Source organism: Ambystoma mexicanum, chromosome 9, assembly GCF_040938575.1.
Source record: "Ambystoma mexicanum isolate Mex_15411 chromosome 9, UKY_AmexF1_1, whole genome shotgun sequence".
NCBI lineage: Eukaryota > Metazoa > Chordata > Amphibia > Caudata > Ambystomatidae > Ambystoma > Ambystoma mexicanum.
Genome location: NC_090931.1, coordinates 576,043,460 through 576,065,304, shown reverse-complemented (window position 1 = coordinate 576,065,304; position 21,845 = coordinate 576,043,460). Strand labels below are relative to the sequence as shown.

Here is a 21,845-nt window from a genome sequence, read left to right as displayed (position 1 = left end):
TTTAATTCCAACACTTCTACGCCCCCCCCCAAGCATTACACCTTATACGTCACAGCATCTACCCGAATTCACAAAATGAAACCATCTTATAAAGTACGGCTGGTGCCAGCAATCACTACACAAATGAATACAACACAAATACAATACAGCTATCTTCTCATCACCTGGTTAGGTAACCTTCTCTTTTTATTGTACCGCGGAAGTGGGTTTACAACGCTCCCTTCCGCAACCTTGTCCTGTGAAATCTCACCACCTTCAATACCTTGTGCGGTGTCCTCTGTGACCTTGTCACAGGTAATCCACCATAACCAATCTTTTTTCATCTAACAGATCCCCAGTATACAAACAGATTTGTCACCCATTTTGCCGAGCAGATGCTATATATTTACATCTGATGGTCAGCCAAGAGCCTCCAGTATCGAACTTCACCCAATCAGCCAGTCGCCTTCCGCCCTACAGGGTGCCCTGTGCGGATCAGATAGGAATTTCTCCAAGGGGGCGCCTGTCGACCTTTCTCAGCTCATGCATGATACCGGTCTCCACGGGTCACCTCGCAGTCTTCAGGCCATAGCAGGGAACTTCGTCAATCTGAGTGCTCTGGTAGAGCCATCCGATCTGCTACCATATGTAAAAGTGGTCTGAGAAACCCCAGTTTAAGCAGAGAGGAAAGGCCGGGAAATACCTCACTGAATAACGGAAATAGTTAAAGTGCAAGGCAAAACCTGCTTTATTACCAATCCAAATAAAGCTGGGACAGCATACATGCAGTAAAATCGTGGACCTCTCAAAAGTCTCATACAAAACAATGGTTTATAAATCAAAAATACATCACTACTGACGTCATACTTCAATCTTGGTTACAAAAACCTATGTGGTGGAGGGATTGGTTAAGGGAATTAACTATACATAGAATATATAGTGGTTAGTCTTCTTATTCATTATAATGTATCTGGTGACTCCACCTGAGGCCAGCTCTGAATTGATAATAGTGAATACATGTCAGTCACCTGTAGAATATGTTTTTGGTTGGCTTGGCATAATACGTAATGGGCGACCTAGCATTGGGGGTTTTCATTGGTTGGCATCTTACTGACCAACCTTGGGCAACTGACCAGTCACCAACACATGAGCCAAATGAAAGGAGGTGAAGAGAGGCCTAGCAACTGTTTTCCTTTCAATTAAAAAAGATGCAGCGGTAACACTAATACTGCCGCATTTAAGGGCTGAAGCTATCATGAGCTAGGTGGAAAGTATGGAGTCTTACCTCCAGCTTTTTGCCTGAGGTAAAAATCCTGTTTTCCACCTGTTTTTGGGCCCTTTTCACTGCTATTACCATTGGTGCAATTAACACCTGTGGTAATAACACCCTCCAACCCCAATGCCTCATGCATGGGAACTTACCACTGTAACGCTAATAGCGCCGGACCAAGTAGCGGGACTGCTAATAGCATTGGGCGGTATCCTGGCGCATTTAGCGCCAGGAGACTGCCCAACCCCTGATGAGGCCCATTATCTCTTAATCCTAGGCCATGAGCCAGAGTAACCTCTTTGTAGTCGTACTTGCTCGGCCTTGCATTTCTGAGAATATGTGGGGAGTCGAAGCAGGCGTCTATCTCCGTCTGGGCTAATGAATAGGCAGTGCTCTTGAGGGGAACATTTTCTGAATTATTTCACCCTGCATTTATCGAGATGTTTGCTAATATGAGTGCACATGTTATTACTTTTCTGGCCACTAGAGAGTTAGTGGATTTATTAATTAAGAAGGTTTTCGCTTATAATTACTCTGCACCTGGACTTCAAAAGCTGGTTGTTCTTTAATTAATCTTAGAGAAATGTGCCTTGTGCCATGGCAATTGTTATCTTGCGTCCTCTTTCGAGCCATTCAAACCCTCCCTAATTTCTCAGTAACTTTGGTAGGGTCTGCACAACTGCTTCTCAGTGCCCTGTACAAGTCTGTATTTCAGTATATTCAGCAGTTCACGCTTCCTCAAGGCCTTTCATTCATTTCAATGTGTGCTGCTGCTTCCATTTTGACAAAGATGGCTGCCCATTTCTGCCGCATTTCTATGTTAGTGATCTATATATGTGTGTTGTTCATGTTGCATTTCAGCTTATATATTGCTTATGTTATGTTCTTCGTGTCGTTATGGTTGCAAGCGATATTCTTCATGTATAAATGCATGTTTAACCTAGTGTCTGCGTTTCTTCATGGTGAGTGCATATTTGCTTCATGTCTATTGTATGTGCGTGTGCCAGGTGACAGTTAGGTTACTTATTCTTGCCATATTTAGCCATATTTAGTTACATCAGGTATCCTGTATCTGCCTGGGATAAGGCTGGTATGGTTGCCTTAGGGAGTAGCATTTCTCACCTATGCAGGCTGGGGCCTCCCTCTGGAACAGCCTCCCTGCCTCCCTGAAACTTGAGGAGAATCATCTCCGGTTCCGGGAGCACCTCAAAACCTTTCTCTTTGCTTCTGCTTTCTCTCCCCCTCTCCCCTGCTGACTTCCTGGCTGATAATGAAACTGCACTAGCTACCTGGCCACCCTTTGATCTCGGGCCCAGGTCCTCTCCCCCGCCAGTTGCTTACCTGCGCTGCCTTCCTGGCAACTCTCGCACTTGGGGACTGTTTCTGTACCCCTACAGTCCCACTACCACCACTTGAAGCTCGATGCCTGCACTTACCCTTGCCCTTGCCACCTGCTGGCTGTACTTTACCTGCTGTTATTTATTCTATTATCCCAAGTACCGCACTATACCCCCCCTCCGCACTTTCCCCTTCCCCCTTCCCTTGCACTTGCGCTATCTGAATGACACCTAGCCTAGTATGATCGTTGTCTGTATTCCCTTTGTTCCCCTCCCTTGCCTCGTCACGCCTTGAAACACTTGTGTATAGGTGCGTTATAAATGCCATATCATATCAATATTGGGGAGGGGCATTGGCTATGAATGACGTATTCATCTGCCTGTCGTCATTAGTGTGTTTATTCTATCCATTAAGTGAATGATCATATTGATTGATTAGCTTTACATAAGTCATCTGTGAAGGCATCATGAAGCAAGACACAGACAACAGATTCGGAATACAAAATCTAATATTTTATTAACTTAAAGTAAGAATGGAAAAAGGCCTAACTTACCCTATACTAAGCTGGGATTTCCCCACCTCAATAAAACTAAGGGAGGTCTGAGTCAAAGGGCCTCATTACGACCCTGGTGCTCCCGTAATGAAGGGTGCCAGTACGGGACTGGCACCCATCAATACGGGAGCGCCTACTACGAGGTTCCCTTTGCGGGACTCGGAACAGACGTCTGGTAAAACCAGACGTCCTTTCCGGGTCCCGCAAGGGGGACAGGGAGCTAATAACAGGCTGTTATTTACGTGCCCGTTATTAGCTCCCTCCCCATTCCCATTGAGCCCTATAGGGGCTCAAATGGGAATGGGGAATGGTTCCTTCAAGGAGGAATTACCAGGTACTCCAATGTAGGAATGACCTGGTTATTCCTCATTGAAGGAACCCGGTATCGGAGCCCGGTATGGAGGCAGCCATGGCGCTAATAGCACCATGGCTACCTCCATACGCGCAATGAGGCCCAAAGAGTTCAATTTAGGAATCTGTCTGTGTTCAAAACCTATTCTTGCCCTCACAACAGAATCTGTATAATGTGTAGGGATGTCATCAATGATAGGTTTTTCATGGGTGTCTTTTAAGATTTCACATGTCGGTTGCATTTTTCACATGTGGGCACGTGTTAAGCACTAGCCATTGAATAGCTACTTACGACATGATCGATGAGAGGCATGCCATGTTAAGGTACATATGAGCACTCCAATTCAATGAGGTTCCGCTATAACAAGGTTAACATACAGCATGGGTACACAAGGGCAGGGTTTAATATACAGCATTATGTCAAAATTACAAAATAAGGTTGATACTGCGATAATGATATACTACATTAATATGTTTGCCATATTTTCTAATTTTTCTCCGTGTTCTCTTACATGTTGTCCCTGTTGTGAATGCCACGTGGCCTACTATGGTTTTTGAATCCTTGACTTTGCTAACTCATATGGGTATTGAGTATGACATGATGGTATGACATCATGACGCTTACATTATGTACCTGCAATTTTGTATATTAATTTAACATGACTGATTGACATGTATCAGATGAGATCTGTAGACCCTGATGAAGGACACGTGATGTACGAAATTCATTGGCAAGATCCGCATCTGCGCTATTGTTTAAGAAATTAAATCTTACAAAAAATCCACCTACTGTATATAAATGAGTAGCTACACAGGTTGGGTGATATTGTATGTATATTTGTTGAATATGAAGCGCTTAAGCGTAAGTGCTATACGATAACACATCATTAACTTTGGCCTTGGACGTCTGCTTGCATTCACAGTGATTTGTTAATATGGGCCTAAACGCACTGATATTAACGATATATATGATGATCCATTCTTGTATGAAATGTATATCACTTTACAGTGATATCGTAACCATATGTTTTGTAGTGTACTCAGAAACAATGCTATATGATGCCATTTCCTGTTTTGTCAAGGGGTGAAAGGTTGTGTTCCATTGCTTCCGGTGATGTCACTTCCACAACCCCTGGCATTTTGGTGCAATGACGTCTCTGCTCTTGCCTAATTCAACTTTCATTAAAATTTATCATTTTTTGGGCAATTTTACAAATTGAGTTTGTGTTCCATTGCAGGTTAACTTAACCAATACCGTTTTCTATATTGCCTTTCTGTTTATTCCTCAATGATGTAGGGAAGCAGTGAGTATCTCTTTAGTGATATACAGCATTGAATCATGCCACTGGCGAACAATGTTCATAATGAAGAAAAAGGTCATTATTGACCCTGGCTCACAGTTTTGTGGGATCGCTATTGAATTGTGTGCGCTATTTACCACTCTCGAATCCTAAATGAAAAGTCGTCAGCAAGTGATATCCTTCCCTCAAGCTTCCCACAAAGCTTGTATCAAGTAAACAGACAACATCGTGGTTCAGGTGGATATCTTGCGCTCACACCATATACTTGTGCTCAAGTATCAAAAATAATTTTACAAGTCTAACATCCTTATTCATAATGTCAATCCAAAAAATCATTTGGTATAATGTTTGTCAATGATTTTAATTCTTCATGCAGAAAAACACAGCCAACACGTGTTTCGACCACCGGTCGTTCTCAAGGCCCATATGCACTTCCTATATCTCTTTGATTGAGATCTCAATGTAAGTTGATCTATCTCATTTAATCTTTTGTTTCAATCCCACCTGTCAGGATGAGTCTATTGAATAAGATATTAGGTGAAAATTATAAGCTCCCGTAATCTTATACTTGTAAGTTTTTGGCTCCAAGGTTCAAAAAGACACCATTTAATGGGCTAGATCCCAGGCTCTGTTCTTTAAAATGCTCCAAAAAAAAAGCATTAAATGGTGTCTTTTTGAACTTTGGAGCCACAAACTTACAAGTATAAGATTACGGGAGCTTATAATTTTCACCTAATATCTTATTCAATAGACTCATCCTGACAGGTGGGATTGAAACTAAAGATTAAATGAGATCAACTTACATTGAGATCTCAAATCAAAGAGATATCGGAAGTGCATATGGGCCTTGAGAACGGCCGGTGGTCGAAACGCGTGTCGACTGTGTTTTTCTGCATGAAGAATTAAAATCATTGACAAACATTATGCCAATTGATTTGGAATGACGTTATGAATAAGGATGCTAGACTTGTAAAATAATTTTTGATACTTGAGCACAAGTATATGGTGTGAGCGCAAGATATCCGCCCGAACCACGATATTGTTCATTATTGACCCTGCTCTGCTTTACATTGGGGTGAGAAAGGGTGATGCCCACGTTGTCATGCCGTGTGGCTTCCACATGCTGAAATGGTTCTCCTGTAACAAAGTAAAACCCTTTGGGGATCTTCTAAAATTTTTACGTCCACCTCGTGTGCGGAGGTATGAAATGAAGGTGTTCTCTGGCAGTATTCCATCAGTGGAATTAACCAGTGGCCGCATTCTTTTCGCATATTGTCAGCGGTAAGGGTACACCCCTTAAAGCCACGAAATGCACTAGAATTACTTTTTATGCTACAGTTGGGGTATTGCCTGGATTGGGCCACATTACAACTTTGGCTAATTTGCTGGGCTTCATTACCACTGTGGTGATTAACATTACTGCTGGTGATAATTTGAGCTTTCAGCGAGTATTTTTGTAAACATACATGCATTATTTTAAACATTTTTATTTTTTAAAACATTTTGAATATGTTCTGAAGCGAATCATGCCACTACAGAACACCTTTTTATAATGCAGAAAAGGGTAATTGTTGACCCTTCACTGCATTACATTCCAGGGGGGAGGAGAAAGAGTGAATCAGAGATGCCCACGTTTTCACTCCCATGTGCAATGTAATGCAATTTCAATTTGTAAAATCGTCCAAAATACGGTATAAACATCAACTTGCAGTAATTGCGCCGGTTTAACTGCTGATTTTTACAATAGAAATGACAATTTGGGACACAATTTACAGCATATGACAGGTTTTACAACAAGACGATGTCAGAGAGAATGGGTTGTCCTTAATTGTGGAAAGTAGCGTCTTGTGATCCTGGGAATATCACATATTGAGAGGTCTTGCATTCATGTTGAGGAAAGGGAGTCAACCAGCACTTGAAGACCAAGGAATTCATGGCAGGGCAGCCTAGGGATCCTGGCCAAACACCACAGAAACTTAATTCTAGGGACCATTGAGAAGGGATGGAGAAAAAGGTCACTTCTGGAAGATAAAGACACACATTACTGTGTATCCTCGTCAAGGGCTTACTTTGAACTCCGTTGTTGTACGGGTAGGTAAGAAAATAAATCCACAGTAGGAAATTGACCAGTTCATTACACTACAGCATTGTGTGATCATTGTCAAGCAGTATATTATGATGTTCTGTTTTACACGGGGAGGAAAGAAAAGAAATCAGTACATGAAGGTGAAGGAGCAGCCTTGTGCTATTTGGCAGGTAATATATTCTGAGCTCTTGTGTTCAATCATGGGAAAGAAAGCAATCAGCACAGCAGTCAGCGCTTTCCATTTCTCTAGGCCCAGCAGTCTCAGGCCCTACCCAGAGGTTAAGATTAATTCTAAACTTTTCAGCCATCGCCTCTTTTGCTTTGCTATAGTCACCCCGACTGTGGCGGATATGCCCAGACATGTGTCGCAAGCCGTCTGGAACTAGAGACTCACCCTACACCTCACTGTTGATGCCCAATGAGGCTGAAAAATAACTGGGGTTGCTTGTGGTCTTGTGCAGAAAAGATATGATGAAAGGGTTTGGGCTTGACTGCCCCTTTTGTGTTGGGACCAAGCATATTTGTATATGGTCTTTCTGATTTCAGTAAAGGCTTGGCAGGCTGAAGAACAATAGTCAGGATAGTTGCCCAGACCGACATGTCTGAGGTACGGTTTTTATGTTGTGTTTATTTCAGAACAAAAGGGACTATTCTTCCCTAAACCTATAAGCTCTGGCGTTATTCTACAAACGAAAGTCAAAAGGGTGCTCGTCGGAATTTCAGGCTGTCTTAAGTCCTCGGTCCGAAATACTGCTCTAAACTACTTTCTTTGTCTACCTCTTGAAAGGAAACAACAAAACAAAGACAGGCTTTTGCTAAATGACCATGGAAAAGGTTGGCTGCTGGCTTCTGACCCCCAACCCTAGGCACTTGCCCATGCATAAAGTTCCAGGCAAACAGTTTGGGTGGTACTGGATTGCTGTCCCAGGACCCCAGCCAAGTCTTTTTCCTTCTATACCTAGGTTTTTATTCTCTGTACTTTTCCCTTCAGGAGACTTTTTGTCTTTTCGATTCTCTTGAACTCTTACCCAGTCTGGGGCTTTTCTCAATTCCCAGTCTGGGGTTCGTTTTCTCAGTCGCCTCCACACTCTGGGGATCCGCTCCTTCTTACTTCCCACTCTGGGGCTCTTTCCAACTTTCCACACTCTGGGGCATTCCTCCTTCTCCATTGCTAGTCTGGGTTTCAGTCTCAAAGTTTCTTACCCACTCTGGGGCTCTGATCCTTCGTACTCCCTACTCTGGGGTTTCTTTCCACTTTTCCCCACTCTGACGCGTTCATTATTCTCGCTCCCCACTCAGGGATTTCTTCATTTTCTCCACACTCTGGGGTTTGGCTCTTTCTCTCGTCTCCCCACTCTGGGGGTTGTCTATTTCTCCCCCCCCCCTCTGGGTGTTCTGTGTTCTCTTCCCATTCTGGGGTTGGTCTCCTTCTTGCTCTGCACACTGGGGTTTCTTACTTCCTTCCCCCCGTGTGCACCCAAATGCCGCCTCCTGTGAATGCCCGTTTGCCCCCAATGCCCCCTGACAGGGTCTGTGTCCCCCCAATGGCCCCTGTGAGTGTCTGTGTGCCCCCAATGCCCCCATGAGTGTTTACCTGTCTTCCTCCTCCTCCTTTTTTCCTCTTTCTTCCCCTCTGCCCCTTGTGATTGCTCTCTTTCTCCGCTTTCCTGTCTTTCTGCCTTCCCCTACGCCCTATGCCCCCCTTCCTTACCTCCCCCCTCTCCCTCCCATCCCATCCTCCCCTTCCTTACTGCCGTCTGTCATTTTCGGGCACTACCCCAATTGCCGTCAGGCATAGTAATTCGTAGCGCCTGTCTTTGCAGCCGTCTTTCTTCCCCCTCACCTCCTCCTATACCTCTTACTTCCCTAAGCACTTACTCTTATCACCGGTCCCTTGACAATTGATAACAGCTCGTTGGTTCCCCCCCCCTTTCCCTTATGTTCTCTCCGCCCTTTCCTGCCCCAGCACTATCTTGACAGTCATTGACCTTCAATTGATAGTCACTTGTTTTGTCTCCTTTCCTCACCCCTTCCCTCCTCTCCCCTCACCCCCCTTCCCTCCCCCTCCTCTTGTCACTCTTGCACTGCAACAATTGTCGTTAGGCATAGTAATGTTACTGCTAGTTTTGTCTCCCTCCTTCCCCCCCTTTTCACTCCCTTATTGTTCTATGCACTTATACTATCTGTTTATGATTTGATAGTACATTTTTCACATTCTGTACTGTTTCAAGGACTTGTAAGAATGTACGTGTATTTCTCCCATGTTCCCTCCCTCCTTGAAGCGCTTTGAAACACTGTGTATAGGCGCTATACAAATAAACAATCAATCAATCACTCTGGGATTTCTTCTCTCTCTGTCGTGCTTTGCCACCCGGCTCCTGATACTCTGTAGCATCACACACCTGCTTGTTTCGACCGCTTACACTGTCCCCTAGGGGGTGTTAAGTGTTGCATAGCAGAGGACCTTTTGAAGAATTAATATTTTCAGAGGAAGTTTACTGGTGTTTGTAACATGATCAAGGTTTTCCTTGTCTAAAATCATGTGTGGAATCACCACAGGAATTCACCTGGTTTCTGGTAGGATTCACTTCATGATTGTTCATTACCCTCAGGTGCCAGAGAGTTCCAGTGTGAACTAAATTCTTTTATCATAATACTTAGAACACACAGAACTCTAGGTGTGCCCTCTCTCTATGTACAACCTATTTTGGCAGTAACCATACTTGTAATTTCGTGAAATTACCATGTGCTAATTCCTTCATCTTTAATTCTGGATTTACAGCCATCTACTTGGAGGTAATTCCTTTGGTGGTAATTCCTCCAGCAGAATTAGCAGCAGAGGAATTAGCACGCAGTTTTGTGAAGTGGTAAAATTGCCAGCCTTTGAGTTACTGTCCCTTGTTCACGTTAAGGCCAATCCAGTGTTGTTGGGAACATTTGTCTATTATTAATTAGTGATTTATATGGCAGTTAATACTGGACCTCGCAGCCTCTAAGTGCCAAACCGGGGGTCAAACCCATGTTGTACGGTATTGTCTTGGCATGTTCACCCTGATTTAGCCTCCTGGCCTAGTAATGCAAATTTGTTTGATAACCAAAATATGACCACCCCTGACTTGCACTGTGCTAAAGCCTCATCGTAGTGTGCTGGTGCCGTAGCTTCCCTTCAAAGGGCAGATGTAAATCGTTGTCCACATAGGATGGCCCAAGTTATGCCAGGCATCCTGTAAAAGCTCCCAGTGCCAGGTATGTCATGGCGTTCTCTACTTCAGCAACATCGGATCCACCAACCCTCCACCATCCAAGATCCTTTGCAAGGTCTTCTCTAGCTTGGGCAGGTAATTTTTCCAGAGGTCTTTCACAGCTCTCACCACATTTGAATGGAACCTCTGTCCATGATACCTTAAAGGAATGGTCATCTCCACCCTCCACAGTATTTCTCGATGAGTCATCAGTACACCCACTCTGCGCTCATAGCGAGCATCACTTACATTTCGATGCCTATATCAATGTGACCCACCCTTTTATAGGACAGCCTTTGTATGTTAATGGGCAGTCACACACAGATGAGATCACTTCAACTGCTCTGGTGGCATAAACCAGTGCAAACACCCCTGCTGATTACCCCTGTGTCCAACAGAGAAGAGCATACTCAAAATATACTCACAGAATCACGTGTCGCCACGGGAAGGCGGCTGTTGCTCTCCCTTGTAATGCATATCAGCGCAGCCTCAACTAATGAAAGCAGCCAATACAGTAATTCAATTATTTGTATCAACAAGTGATTGTAGAAATAGGTCACTGTTATTAAAAACCGAACATTTGATATCAGTAACACAGCAGAGCCGTTGCTAAGGGGGGTTTGGAGGGCTACAGCCCCGGGTCTTTAGGTTGTAGCCCCGGATAGAAGCTCAGGGGTTACAACCAAAAAAGCTAGCTAGCCCCTGGTCCCGACAGTCCCAAAATCAGCATAGCCCCGTATCTTTTACAGACCTAGCAACACCCCTGGAGGACAGTTCTCATTCTGTGCAGGTAAGCACATAATATAATTTTCATACCATTGATTCTAGTCTCCAACCACATTGCTGCGCATAGCAAAGTCTAATGGAAAAATGTATTTGGGGAAATGTGTCATTCCAGATGTAGGTCATCTCAATATACTTTGCAACATTTCAAAGCAAGATAAAATTAGATTATCCACAAAACAGAAGGACGACAACACATCTTTAGTCTCTATTTTGACCGTGATGGTAGGGTGCGATGTATTTTAAATGTTTTCCTTCTAAATTTGGAAAATTCTTCATCTACATTTTACAGTTGCATTTGTAGCATGTTGCTGTGAATCACTGGACGAATGAATGGGCAGACTGGCGTTGGTGGGTCTAGCGTCATCAGGATGAGGAGTTGGCCATTCAGAAGGACTGTCATCAAAGGGAACATGAAGACTGGTAGAGTCAGTCCATGACACATACATGCCTGCAAACAGAGCTTGGTTGGCCCGTTGAACATTGCCTTGGCCAGAAGCTTTAAGAAATCATGAAGGTCCTTAGGCCATAAAAAATATATTTATGCCAAATATGTTTCCACCAATCATTATTTTGAAAACGTTCTGTAGCCAGGCCGTGAATTTTCACACAACGTGAAACTTTCCATAACTACAGGATAGTTATTGGTTCCATTTGCTGCTGTCCCTCCCTCCGCCTCTGAAGCCTTTCACTAATGAGAGCAAGTGTAATTTTCTGCTTTTCTCCTACTCCTATGGAGAAAACAAATATGGATAATCTTAGTTATTCCACGTGTATATATTATCACAACTTCCTATCCTCTCTGCCACCTTGGATGTGTCGCTTACAGGGTACATAGGCTGTCAAAGCCAGAAATAATGAACTCCCTGCTCTTTTAAATGTAATATCAAAGCCACAAATGTCAACACCGCTATTGACCAGCAAGACTGCAAAGAATGCATTGTACAGAATAGCTGTTTTATGTATGTCCTTTTAAAAACAAAAAAACGACTAGCGTTTAATTCAATAAATGATTCTACAAAAAGTAGTGCACATGGCTGGCACACAGTTTATTGTAGTGTCTGCCAAATTAATTTGTGTCGGCCAATGTAGTGATAGTTTTTCAGGCGTGGCTTTAGCTCTGCTAGCCATCATTTATGTATCAGTGCCTTTGTTCTCAGTGGACTGGTACATCGCACACTTTCTCCACACCGCATCTTTGGTAAAAGCCTAACGGTGCACAGTTCCCCTGTTCAAGCCAGTAGAGAGGCAGGCTGCAGCAAAGTAGCAGTATAAACAGAGTGCACACTCCAGCACAGACACAGAAGATTACCATCCTCAGAGAATGTAAATGTGCTCAAGCTTCGATTCAGTAGACAGGCTGGAAGCGACGTGGAAGGCACTCTTACTATCTCATCCATTGTGACTACTGATTAGAAGGTGCAAGAAAGGGGCATGCAGTGGAAATGCTGGCATATATCTTGGGTGTGACATCATGAACGTTTTTTACAGTGGCAATGCTGGCTTATATTGTGGGCACAGACATCATGAAAGTGTAAAATGCTCCTGTGCACACTTATTGGCCTTGTGTTTGTAGTTGTTTGTCATGTTTTACCCTAGGATTGTGAATTGTATGATTTTTAGTCAAATTATTCTCAAAGAGTGTGCTACATAATGCAAAAACATTCTTACAGTGGATCCCCCAGGACTCCTGCATTACTTCAGGGTCCCTCGCTAAGCTTGACTGTTTGGTCTAATTCTAAGGGAAATATTTGACTTCACCAGCCACCAATGACTTTAAATCATTCAGAACTCAGGTGTCCCCTTAGATGGCATCTGCCTTGCTGGCCTCAAAAGCTGCCTCTGGCAATGTGTGGGTAGAGCCAGCTGCTTGCATGGTACTGCAGAGCTGCTAGTAGAATGAGTAGCTGAAGCACACCCCTCGCTTTCCCCACAAATTCGAACTATGGAAACAAGGACACAGGGTCTCATCACGAGTTAGGCGGTATCCCGGGCCCAACTGTAATTGCGCCAGCGCCAACCGGTCCGGTGCTATTAGCGCCGGATCATGGGTTGGGCGTTAACGGTAAATCCCCATTGGACCCAATGGGGCCTTTCCGGAACAAATGCTGCGCGCTAATACAGCCGGCGGTAAAAAGCTGGAGGTAAAACAGGCCATTTAGCACCCAACTCTTGATTGGGCCAGCCCTTAAGTGTGGAAGTAATAGTGTTACTGATGCATTTAAGGGCAACCCCCAACTCATGATTAGGCCCACAGACTGTTGCTGAAAGACCTACACATATGTTGTCCGATTCCAGGCTTTGTTAAGTTAGCACATGCACACATGCTTGAACTTCCTGGCCGCTGCATTGGCCCCTGCTTGGTAAAAAACGCAGCCATGTGGCATGTCCTGGCTTTGAGCTTTACACTGCTGTTTTCACAGTCACCCATTCACACATTCTCACTGATTCATCCATCCTCACACTCATTTATCATTCCCTGAATATGTATTTAATAATCCATTCAATCACCCACTTATCCATTTTTCCCTCCATACATCCTCGCACTATCATATGGCCTTAAACTTTCATTAAGTCGCTCTTCTTTCAAATCTTTAATTAATTTTCTCTGCACCATCTGGTTCAAAATTAGTCTATTCTCATAATCATTCATTCTCACATCTCCCTCACTCTTTCGTTCATCAATCCACATATTTATATTTATCCATACTTTGTGTGCTCTCCCCCTGACACATACCCCATCTTCCTAAGCGTGCTTGTTTGTGTCAATGTTTCACCACACAACTGCGAAAATTATTGGCTTTGTCAATGCTTGCCTTTTTCTCTACTGAAGAAGTGTTTTTGAAGTGGCTTCAGAAGACTGTTGAGTTGCTTGCATATATGCACAGCGAGCATATGCAGTATCTCTCACTGGGCCTGGGTACCTGCATGTGGTAGGTTTGGGGAAATGTGAGGGTTTATCAGAGTGACTTGGAGGTGTAAAGCAATTTGATTTTTATCAATGAAGGGGAAAGCAGAAGACGCACTCATCCCGGAGACCACCTGACTGAAACTGCACCTTTTCTTTGTAGGCTCAAGAGCGAGCAGGGTTAAAACAGAAGACGACAGGAGAACTGGCACCCTCATACACAGACTCCCTCTCTGGTATGTATGCTATTATTTCTTTCGCGGAGACCGCTCTTTGACTCTAAATAATGAATCTTGTTGGTAATGCACTTGAAAGGATTGTGTAGTTGTCATTTATATAGCGCCTTTTACATTACTATTGTCTCAATGAACTGGCGGTGGGAACGCCCTTGGGGACCGAAGTCCAGAGTGTTGGAGTAAGATTAGAATGTGTCTGTGTGAATTTGGTCAAATAAGCCTTAGCAGGGCTGGCCGGACTCCGGTAAAGAGTAGCGCATGAGGTCAGGCACGTGGATGGGTTCTGAGAGGAGTCAGGAGATTTTGTGAGTGTTAGAGACTTGTTATGTGTTCAGCGTGTCCGAATTTGTCATAATTCCTTGCTGCATACTGATGTCAGAGGTGTTGAGGCGTAGTCTAGTGTAAGTAGGCAGAAAACTATGTGACCAGCACAAACAAATTTGTCATAGTTGTTGCTGTATTCTGATGTGTGTGTAGCCATGCCTGTGGCCAGTGTCCAAAGGAGTGGTGCATTATACGTACCTAGCAGATTTGGTGGTTATTTGTTTTATGTGCGCCGATCAGGTTGTGGCTTCCTCTGTCGATTCTTGGACTGTGATAAAACCGTTAGCGACAGCGACAGTCTATGCTTCAGCAAATTGAAACTAGAGGAACATGGGCCATACTTACAGGCTCTTCTAGGTGGATAGCATAGCAAATCTACCCAGATATTGTGCTCGTACTGAACCTTCTCAATTGTTATCTTTACCATGGATGGCCCACCCTGTAGTTCATCCATGCACGATACCAGCTCATCCCTCAGGTTCTTCCAGTGCGATCCTGGGGCTAGTTCTTGATTGCCTTCCCGGCTCGAGAAACCCCCACCTGACCTTCGGGCGCGAGACATGGCCATGGCACCATTCCTCCAATGACAATTCCCTGCAGTAAATCCAATCTGCCTGAGTGCGATGGTGGTGAGTCTATCACAACCTCTCTGAGTGTGATTTGCCTGTTTTCCACGTACATTCCAAGTGCAGTGACTAATCAATCCTGTGACAAACGATATGAAGGCCTGCGTTTCAGCTGGTGGTGCTTGTGGGAACCAGGGTCATGATTTGTGTTTAATATTATGTGTGTGGTCCACGCCGCCGCGATAATGGCCGGCACCGCCAGGTGCTGCAAGGCTGGGGCCAGCACAAAAAGGGCGAGCGCTGCCTTGTGCTGAATGTTCATATGCTTGGATTAGGAATTGGAAGGTTAGGGACAGGTTTCAGGATAATGTGGCAGATAGCCAGTTTTTAGGACTTTTGTGAAGGAAAAGTAGTCCTCGGTGCAGCAGATGTGCAGAGAGTGTTCCAGATGGTGGGAGCTAGGATAGAGAAGGCTGAGCCGCCAACTATGGTGGAGTGGTAAGGGGGAATAGCGAGGAGGAGAGTTGGGCATAAATAGATGGGCTAACAAGGCCTGCAAACACCTGGGAGTAAGGTTTAATAGAAGTTGTCTGTTTAGCCGAACCATAAGATTTGTGGGGTGCCAGTTTGGGCTGTCTGATTGTTCCATGGGAAGATTTAGAGACGAGTCAGCCATGTGCATATTAAAAAGAAGCAGGGCCAACATAGACACCTGTTTCAATCCACTAAACATGGGTAGAGAGCCTGTCAGGGAACCCTAAGAATCAAGCCTAACCTTAAGTGAGTTATTTTGATACTTTTGAAGTTGCTTGGTCCAAGTAAATGAGGTCTGAAGCAGGGATGGATATAAAGGAGTTTTGTTATTAATTTTAAAAGTGCTGGATTCATATATCCATCATTAGAGTATAAGTGGCCTTAGGGTGGTCCAGGAATTGTTCGCTTGCTGATAGCTCAGTGCTTTTGATGCGCGCCCAAGTACATGCGCACAGTGACTCTGGCTATGCCCGCGCACCACTGCATCATTGCTCCTCGATGCGGAGGTCAGTGCATAACCGCACATCACTGCATACCTCCCTTTATCAGACATTGAAATCGGCTGGATAGTTTCCTGCCATTTGCAGGACGAAATGATCTTGTCTTGGTGACTTGGTCTCTGATTCTGAGTGTTCTGACAAGACTAGGTTCTCGGTTGCTGGTCTCCATCAGATGTTCAAGGAATAGGTTTGATCTTTGAGGATAGAATGCTCCTATATCGATGACAGCTATACAAGTGAGTTCTGGTGATTTGTTGCAGTCATTTAGGGGGTCTTCCTGAGCGCGTGCATCTACTCAGACACTCACATTGTGAGACACGTTTTAAGGTGCAGTGGCTATGGCTCTCTGTGTATCTTCCATACTCTGCTATCACTAGGGAAGGCGTCATTTTCTCCTCTCTTGATTACACATTTTGGAGAACTATGCTTGGATAAGTTATAGACACCTTTAGGATTGAGTTTGATTACCACAAAATCACCCTCAACAATACCTGAAACTTGTGTTGCATTGTGTTTGTCATACAGAAGCTACTGTTTACTTTGCTCACTCTTCACAGTCTGTAATGTATCCTCTGGGATGGATGGGTTTGTTCTGATATAAGGAAGCTATGGTATATTATCATAGAATGAACTTGTCATCCTCTCATGATTTGGAAATGGGTTGCCACTATTACAGAAGTGGGTGCTAGCATGTGTGTGCAAGTTGCCTACAGCTCAGTTGGATGGGGATCCCTTCCGAAGGCTGCTTTTAGTTTGCAAGCAAGCCATTAACTCTCTCAACTAGGCCATTGGCCTGGGAGGATCTTATGCAACTTTGCACTGCTATATGTCATGGTCTTCCCAGGATTGTTGCAATCCTCCTGAAATCAAGTGTACCCCATTGTCCATCACAGATTTTTTTTGTAGCCCTTCCCTGCCAAAATTGTCTTTTAATGTCCCAACGGGTGGTAGGCGTAGTGATGTTTGGAGCAAAATATAGTTAAGTCCACTTCTACAAGTTATCCACAGCTGCAATGTCCTGCTTGCTTTCAAGTTCCATGTTGTGTAACGGTCTGATAAATTCTAAGCCGACACGTTCCCACAGGCCTTTTGCCGTTTCAATGGTTTGCAAAGGGGCCTGGGGTGTTTTTTAAGCCTTTTTTCCCTTGCTTTCCATTTGTGGCATTTTTGTCAGCTACTGTGTATTCAAATTCGGTGTCTGCAGCCACCAGTATACCTCTAACTATTTGCTTTGTCAGTATAATGCCGAAGTGTGCAATGTGAGTTTTTTTCCATTATAGTGTGTCTGAGGGTAGAGGGAGGGACCACCTTCTCTCCTTTGACTAGTACTGACCCGGTGGAGGGTTATTCGGTGGACCTTCCTCTGTGCGGTGCTAAAGGCAGTAAGAGGGTCCTTCTGACTATTGCCTTGTGTAGTGAGGTACTACATTCTTGAGGATTTTGTTAGTCTCCATGGCTCTCTGCCATTCCAATGCACTGATGGCTTGCATGCCTTCTCACATGCCTGTAAGGGTGTCGTCAATGCATTCATCCCTCGGAATGTATCATTGGGAGTTTCTCCATTCGGTAGGTGGGACATGTAATCCACTTGACTGTTCGTTCAACTCGCAATATGTTGAATATCAAAAGAGTATTCTTGAGGTTTTGCTGCTAAACGGGCTAATCTTGGGGTGGATGGCCTTGTGCTGCCTGCTTTCAACAAGTGCACTAAGGCCTTGTTGTCAGTAGGTATATCCTGATTCGCAAAACATATGTTTGACAATGTTCTGCAGCCCACGCACATGCCAGCATCTCCTTTTCAATTGTGGGATGATTTTGTTCCTCTAGTGAAAGAGTCTTTGATGCGATTGCAGAAAATGTGTTCTTGGCTGTTCTTACTTTGGGTTAGCATGGCCCCGTGGCATTGTCGTCAAGCTTTATTGATATTTCCAGCCTTGCATTAAATGAGGCGTTAAGCAGCATAGCTCAGGGGCAACGCAAGACAGCACAGGTTTGAATCCCAGTCTCATGCTTAGGGACAGGTCTCTGGTATTAAGCGCGTAATAAAAGATTAATTAATTTAATATTTAAGGGAGCAAATAGGTTTTCATTTCAGAAAATGCTAATTGTTGTGAATCTGTCCACTTGTATGCTGTTCCTCAGTTAAGGCTTCCTTTTTTTCCCTCCAAAAATGATGACACAAACTTTGCATAAAATGCGGATAATCCTAGAAAGGATGTTGATGCTTTCTTTGGGGTCGGAGCTGAAGCATCAATTATTGCTGGGTGTAAGATATGTTTTGACTTGATACCAATCTAATTTGGATCCCTTGGTCTTTCAGAACAATTGCCCTATCGCTGGTATTCCCTGGCCAGGGAAGATATTGGAGAAAGTGGTGACTCAACAACTACAGGCATTTGTTTAAGAGGAATCACTTTAGGATCCCTTGCAATCTGGGTTCTGTCAAAAATATGGCACGGAGACAGCTCTGCTAACAGTCTATGACGAATTGTTAAAGGTGGCTGATGAGGGCAAGCTCCCACTTTTAGTGATGCTTGACCTGTTAGCCGCCTTTGATACGGTTAATCACGATATTCGTCTGGGTAGACTGAGGACAGTCGGGAGAGTTTCAGAGCAGGCCATTCGGTGGTTCAGGTGTTTTTTGGAGATGCGTCAACAATGTGTCAGACTGGGTGCTTTTACATCAGCCCCTAGTATGGTGGATTGTGGGGTCTCACAGGGGTCTTCACTGTCGCCACTCCTTTTTAACTTGTATCTCCAGCTGGCCATGGTAATCCTGAGACGTCATGGAATTAGTTTCCAGTTTTATGCAGACAATACTCAGATTTTCATTACAATTGACATGGTTAGGGAAACCTTTGCTTAGATCAGTGAATGTCTTCAGGAGATTAGTGGGTGGATGACCTCTAATCAACTGGAATTGAATGCCGACAAGACAGAGTTTATTCTGTTTGTCCCTGAGTATCCTGCGGCCACCATAAAAAACCAACCACTCCCCAAGCTACTGGGAGTCGAACTTAAATTTTCCACTAAAGTCAAAAACCTTGGCTTCATCTCGCAGGATAACTTGGGTAGTGAAAGCCAGGTTTTGAGGCCAAGGGGAAAGCTATTTTTTACACCCTGAGACTTCTACGGCAAACTCATCAGTACATTCCGGAAGAAGATCGTGCGCAGGTAGTGGGAGCACTCACAAATGCCCACTTGAACTACTGTAATAGTCGCTTGTTGAGCTTTCCAAAAAACACAACTCAGTAAAGTGCAAAGAGCGCAGAATGCAGCGGTAATGCTGATTTACAGACTAAACAAAACTTCTCATGTTTCTCCCTCTTGCCGCCTTCTTCATTCATTCATTGAAATTTCTGTGAATACGCAGAGCTTGCAGATTTTCTTATTTGCGCAGGTGCACCCACATTTGTTTTCAGCGTGCAGGTTTTGCAGGGTAAATGTGCTTTTTTCCATGAATCTGGCTCTAGAATCAAAAATCACAGTTCGTGAATTTTCATGACAAACTATTAGAATAGTATCTGGGGATACATTTTTAGGCAAGATCTCTTGTAAATGATGCATTTTAAAGCACATTGGTCAGGTCACATTGATTGAAATTACCAGCTTTGTTGGGCACTGTAAGTCATTAAAGTGCCTGACAAAACCGACCGACACTGACCTGCTTTAGCCATTGCTCTATTTTCCTCTGGGCCAGCCGAGTCTGCCTCTTGCCTTCTGCCCGCCGTAAATGTGTCTTTAGCGCGGACAAATGCAGGAGTGTTTAGCGGTCCAACACCGGGATTTCCTTCGCAGGTAAGCGCTGCTGCTGCACAGTCGTATTGAACATTTCTGTACACATTTTCTTTGGGCAGAAATGTGCAATATGCATGTAAGGCAATGTAGTGCGGCACAATATGGATCGGCACCATGCCACAAATGCCACAAATTATTCTTTTGAGCTTGCATACTGTACAGATGTTTGTGGCCGGCACAGTGCAGGTAAAATCTGCTTGCCAGTAAACACACATAAACACTGTCCTTGATGCACTTGGTCCTCATTCTAGGTTTGCCAGTATGGCGGGATACTGGCAAACTGCCCTTACTGCCTCCGCCGCCTGAAATCCCAGTTTTACCGGGATATATTATGGGCGGCTGAGTGCCAGTAAGTTCCCATTCCCATGGGGGCCTGAACTCCCAGCAGGTCAGGCCTGCCGGGAGATCCGTGACCCCCACTGGCAAACTTGAAGTGTGCCGGTACTGAAAAAATGCCAGAGCCGGAATTACCAGCATTTTGTTCCAGACCAGCACACTTGTAATGAGGCCCCCAGTTCTTCTTTTCGCCTAAAGTGAACTCTCATTTTTTATGTCATTTTTGGCCTTCTACTAGGGGGTGCTGAATATCAAAGCAATGGCTCCAACTTACGGATGCACACATTAATGTTTAGCTGCATCTCATTTTAACTTAAGAGCACAACCTTTACCTTTGTAAAAGTGATTTGTAGCTTTTTTCCATCAGTGCTTCATGATGTGTACTCCCTATGTCACGATGTAGTGGAGCATGTCAGGTATGATCTTCTCATATTCAATCATCCTGGTGCAGACACTACAGTCCTGCTTCTACATATCATGTGTTCCATTCTGTATGTTATGTTAATGAGCCCGCAACCACTGTAGTAGTCTTATGGCATTGAGGCTTGCCTGGATATTGGCATATTAATGGGCCTCATTCAGAGTTTGGCGGTGCTGGAAAATAAATGGTGGTAATTCTGCTGCTGCAGATTTTTTGGGGCAATGGAATTACCATCTTTCCAGCACTGCCAAACTTCAAGTTTTGGGGAAATTACCACCAGTGGAATTACCAAGTGGTAATTGTGCCTGTTTTTGGAGGAAAAGTGGAGGACTTACCTCTAGCTTGATGCTGGGGGTAAATCTTCTACTTTTCCTCCATAAATCGGCAGAATTACCACTTGGTAATTCCGGCAATGGCAGTTCCGCCAAAAGTCCCCAATGGAGTTCTATGGTCTTCATAAATGGGGACTAGCATCACCTTACCACCACTGGTAATCCCGTGGTAAACCCACAAGACCAAGTGGCAGTAACAGTAATCGATTTTGGCAGTATTTTGGCAGACGTACTACTGAAATACCGCCAAACTCTGAATATGGTCTATTGTTTTCCTTCCTAGGGTCAACCAAGTTATGGTCTGGGATGTAAAGGAAAGGGGAAATGGCAAGAGCATACCAGAAGTGGAAGTTATGCGTGTGTGTCTGTGTGTTTGTGTGTGTGTGTGTGTGTGTGTGTATGTATATGACATTTTGGCAATAATTCAAGAAAGTTGATCTGGAAAAGAGGGACCTAAAACTGTCCAAGATGCTGAACCATTTTCTGTCATGCTAGTTTGTAGTACATTGTTTTCTTGATACTAGAATTAGTTAAGCAATGTTTGTATGATGTCTTGAGATGTGCTCAAGCATGCCTTTAAAGTGTTGTGGCTTCTCCGCCAGATACAGTTTTTAACCGCCCTTCTTAGTAAACCAGACGGACAATTGTGCCATTGCCAGGAGTTGCTCATCTAAAGGTGAATGTTGAGAACACAAAAGGGAAAGAAAGAGGGGAGGAAGAGGGATCTCGATCCTCCAAGAGCCAAACCTGCTTCACAATTCAATGTGAGGGATGAGCCTGAATCAGATGTCGATTTGAGGCATTCATATTTCAGACCCATGCTAGCAGATGCCTAGAGAGAGAGAAATAGTATTGCGTCCCCACTTGAACAAGGTGACCATTTTGAGCAAGTCCCTTTACATTCTAAATTGCCTCTAATATTGCTATGTTTTGTACCATGCTAGCCTTTCTAAGTAAGCTCACTTTGCAGCAGTTGCATCCCAGGTA

General features: G+C 44.1%; 1 protein-coding gene across 1 annotated transcript in view; it reads left to right on the top strand.

Annotated features, from left to right (window-relative positions):
- Positions 1-21,845, top strand: part of LOC138488297 (multidrug and toxin extrusion protein 2-like) — a 624,530-nt gene that overhangs the window by 583,341 nt on the left and 19,344 nt on the right. Inside the window, exon 16 of the mRNA XM_069615180.1 lies at positions 13,975-14,047. Coding sequence (XP_069471281.1) covers positions 13,975-14,047 — 73 coding nt within the window. The remainder of the gene's footprint in view (positions 1-13,974; positions 14,048-21,845) is intronic.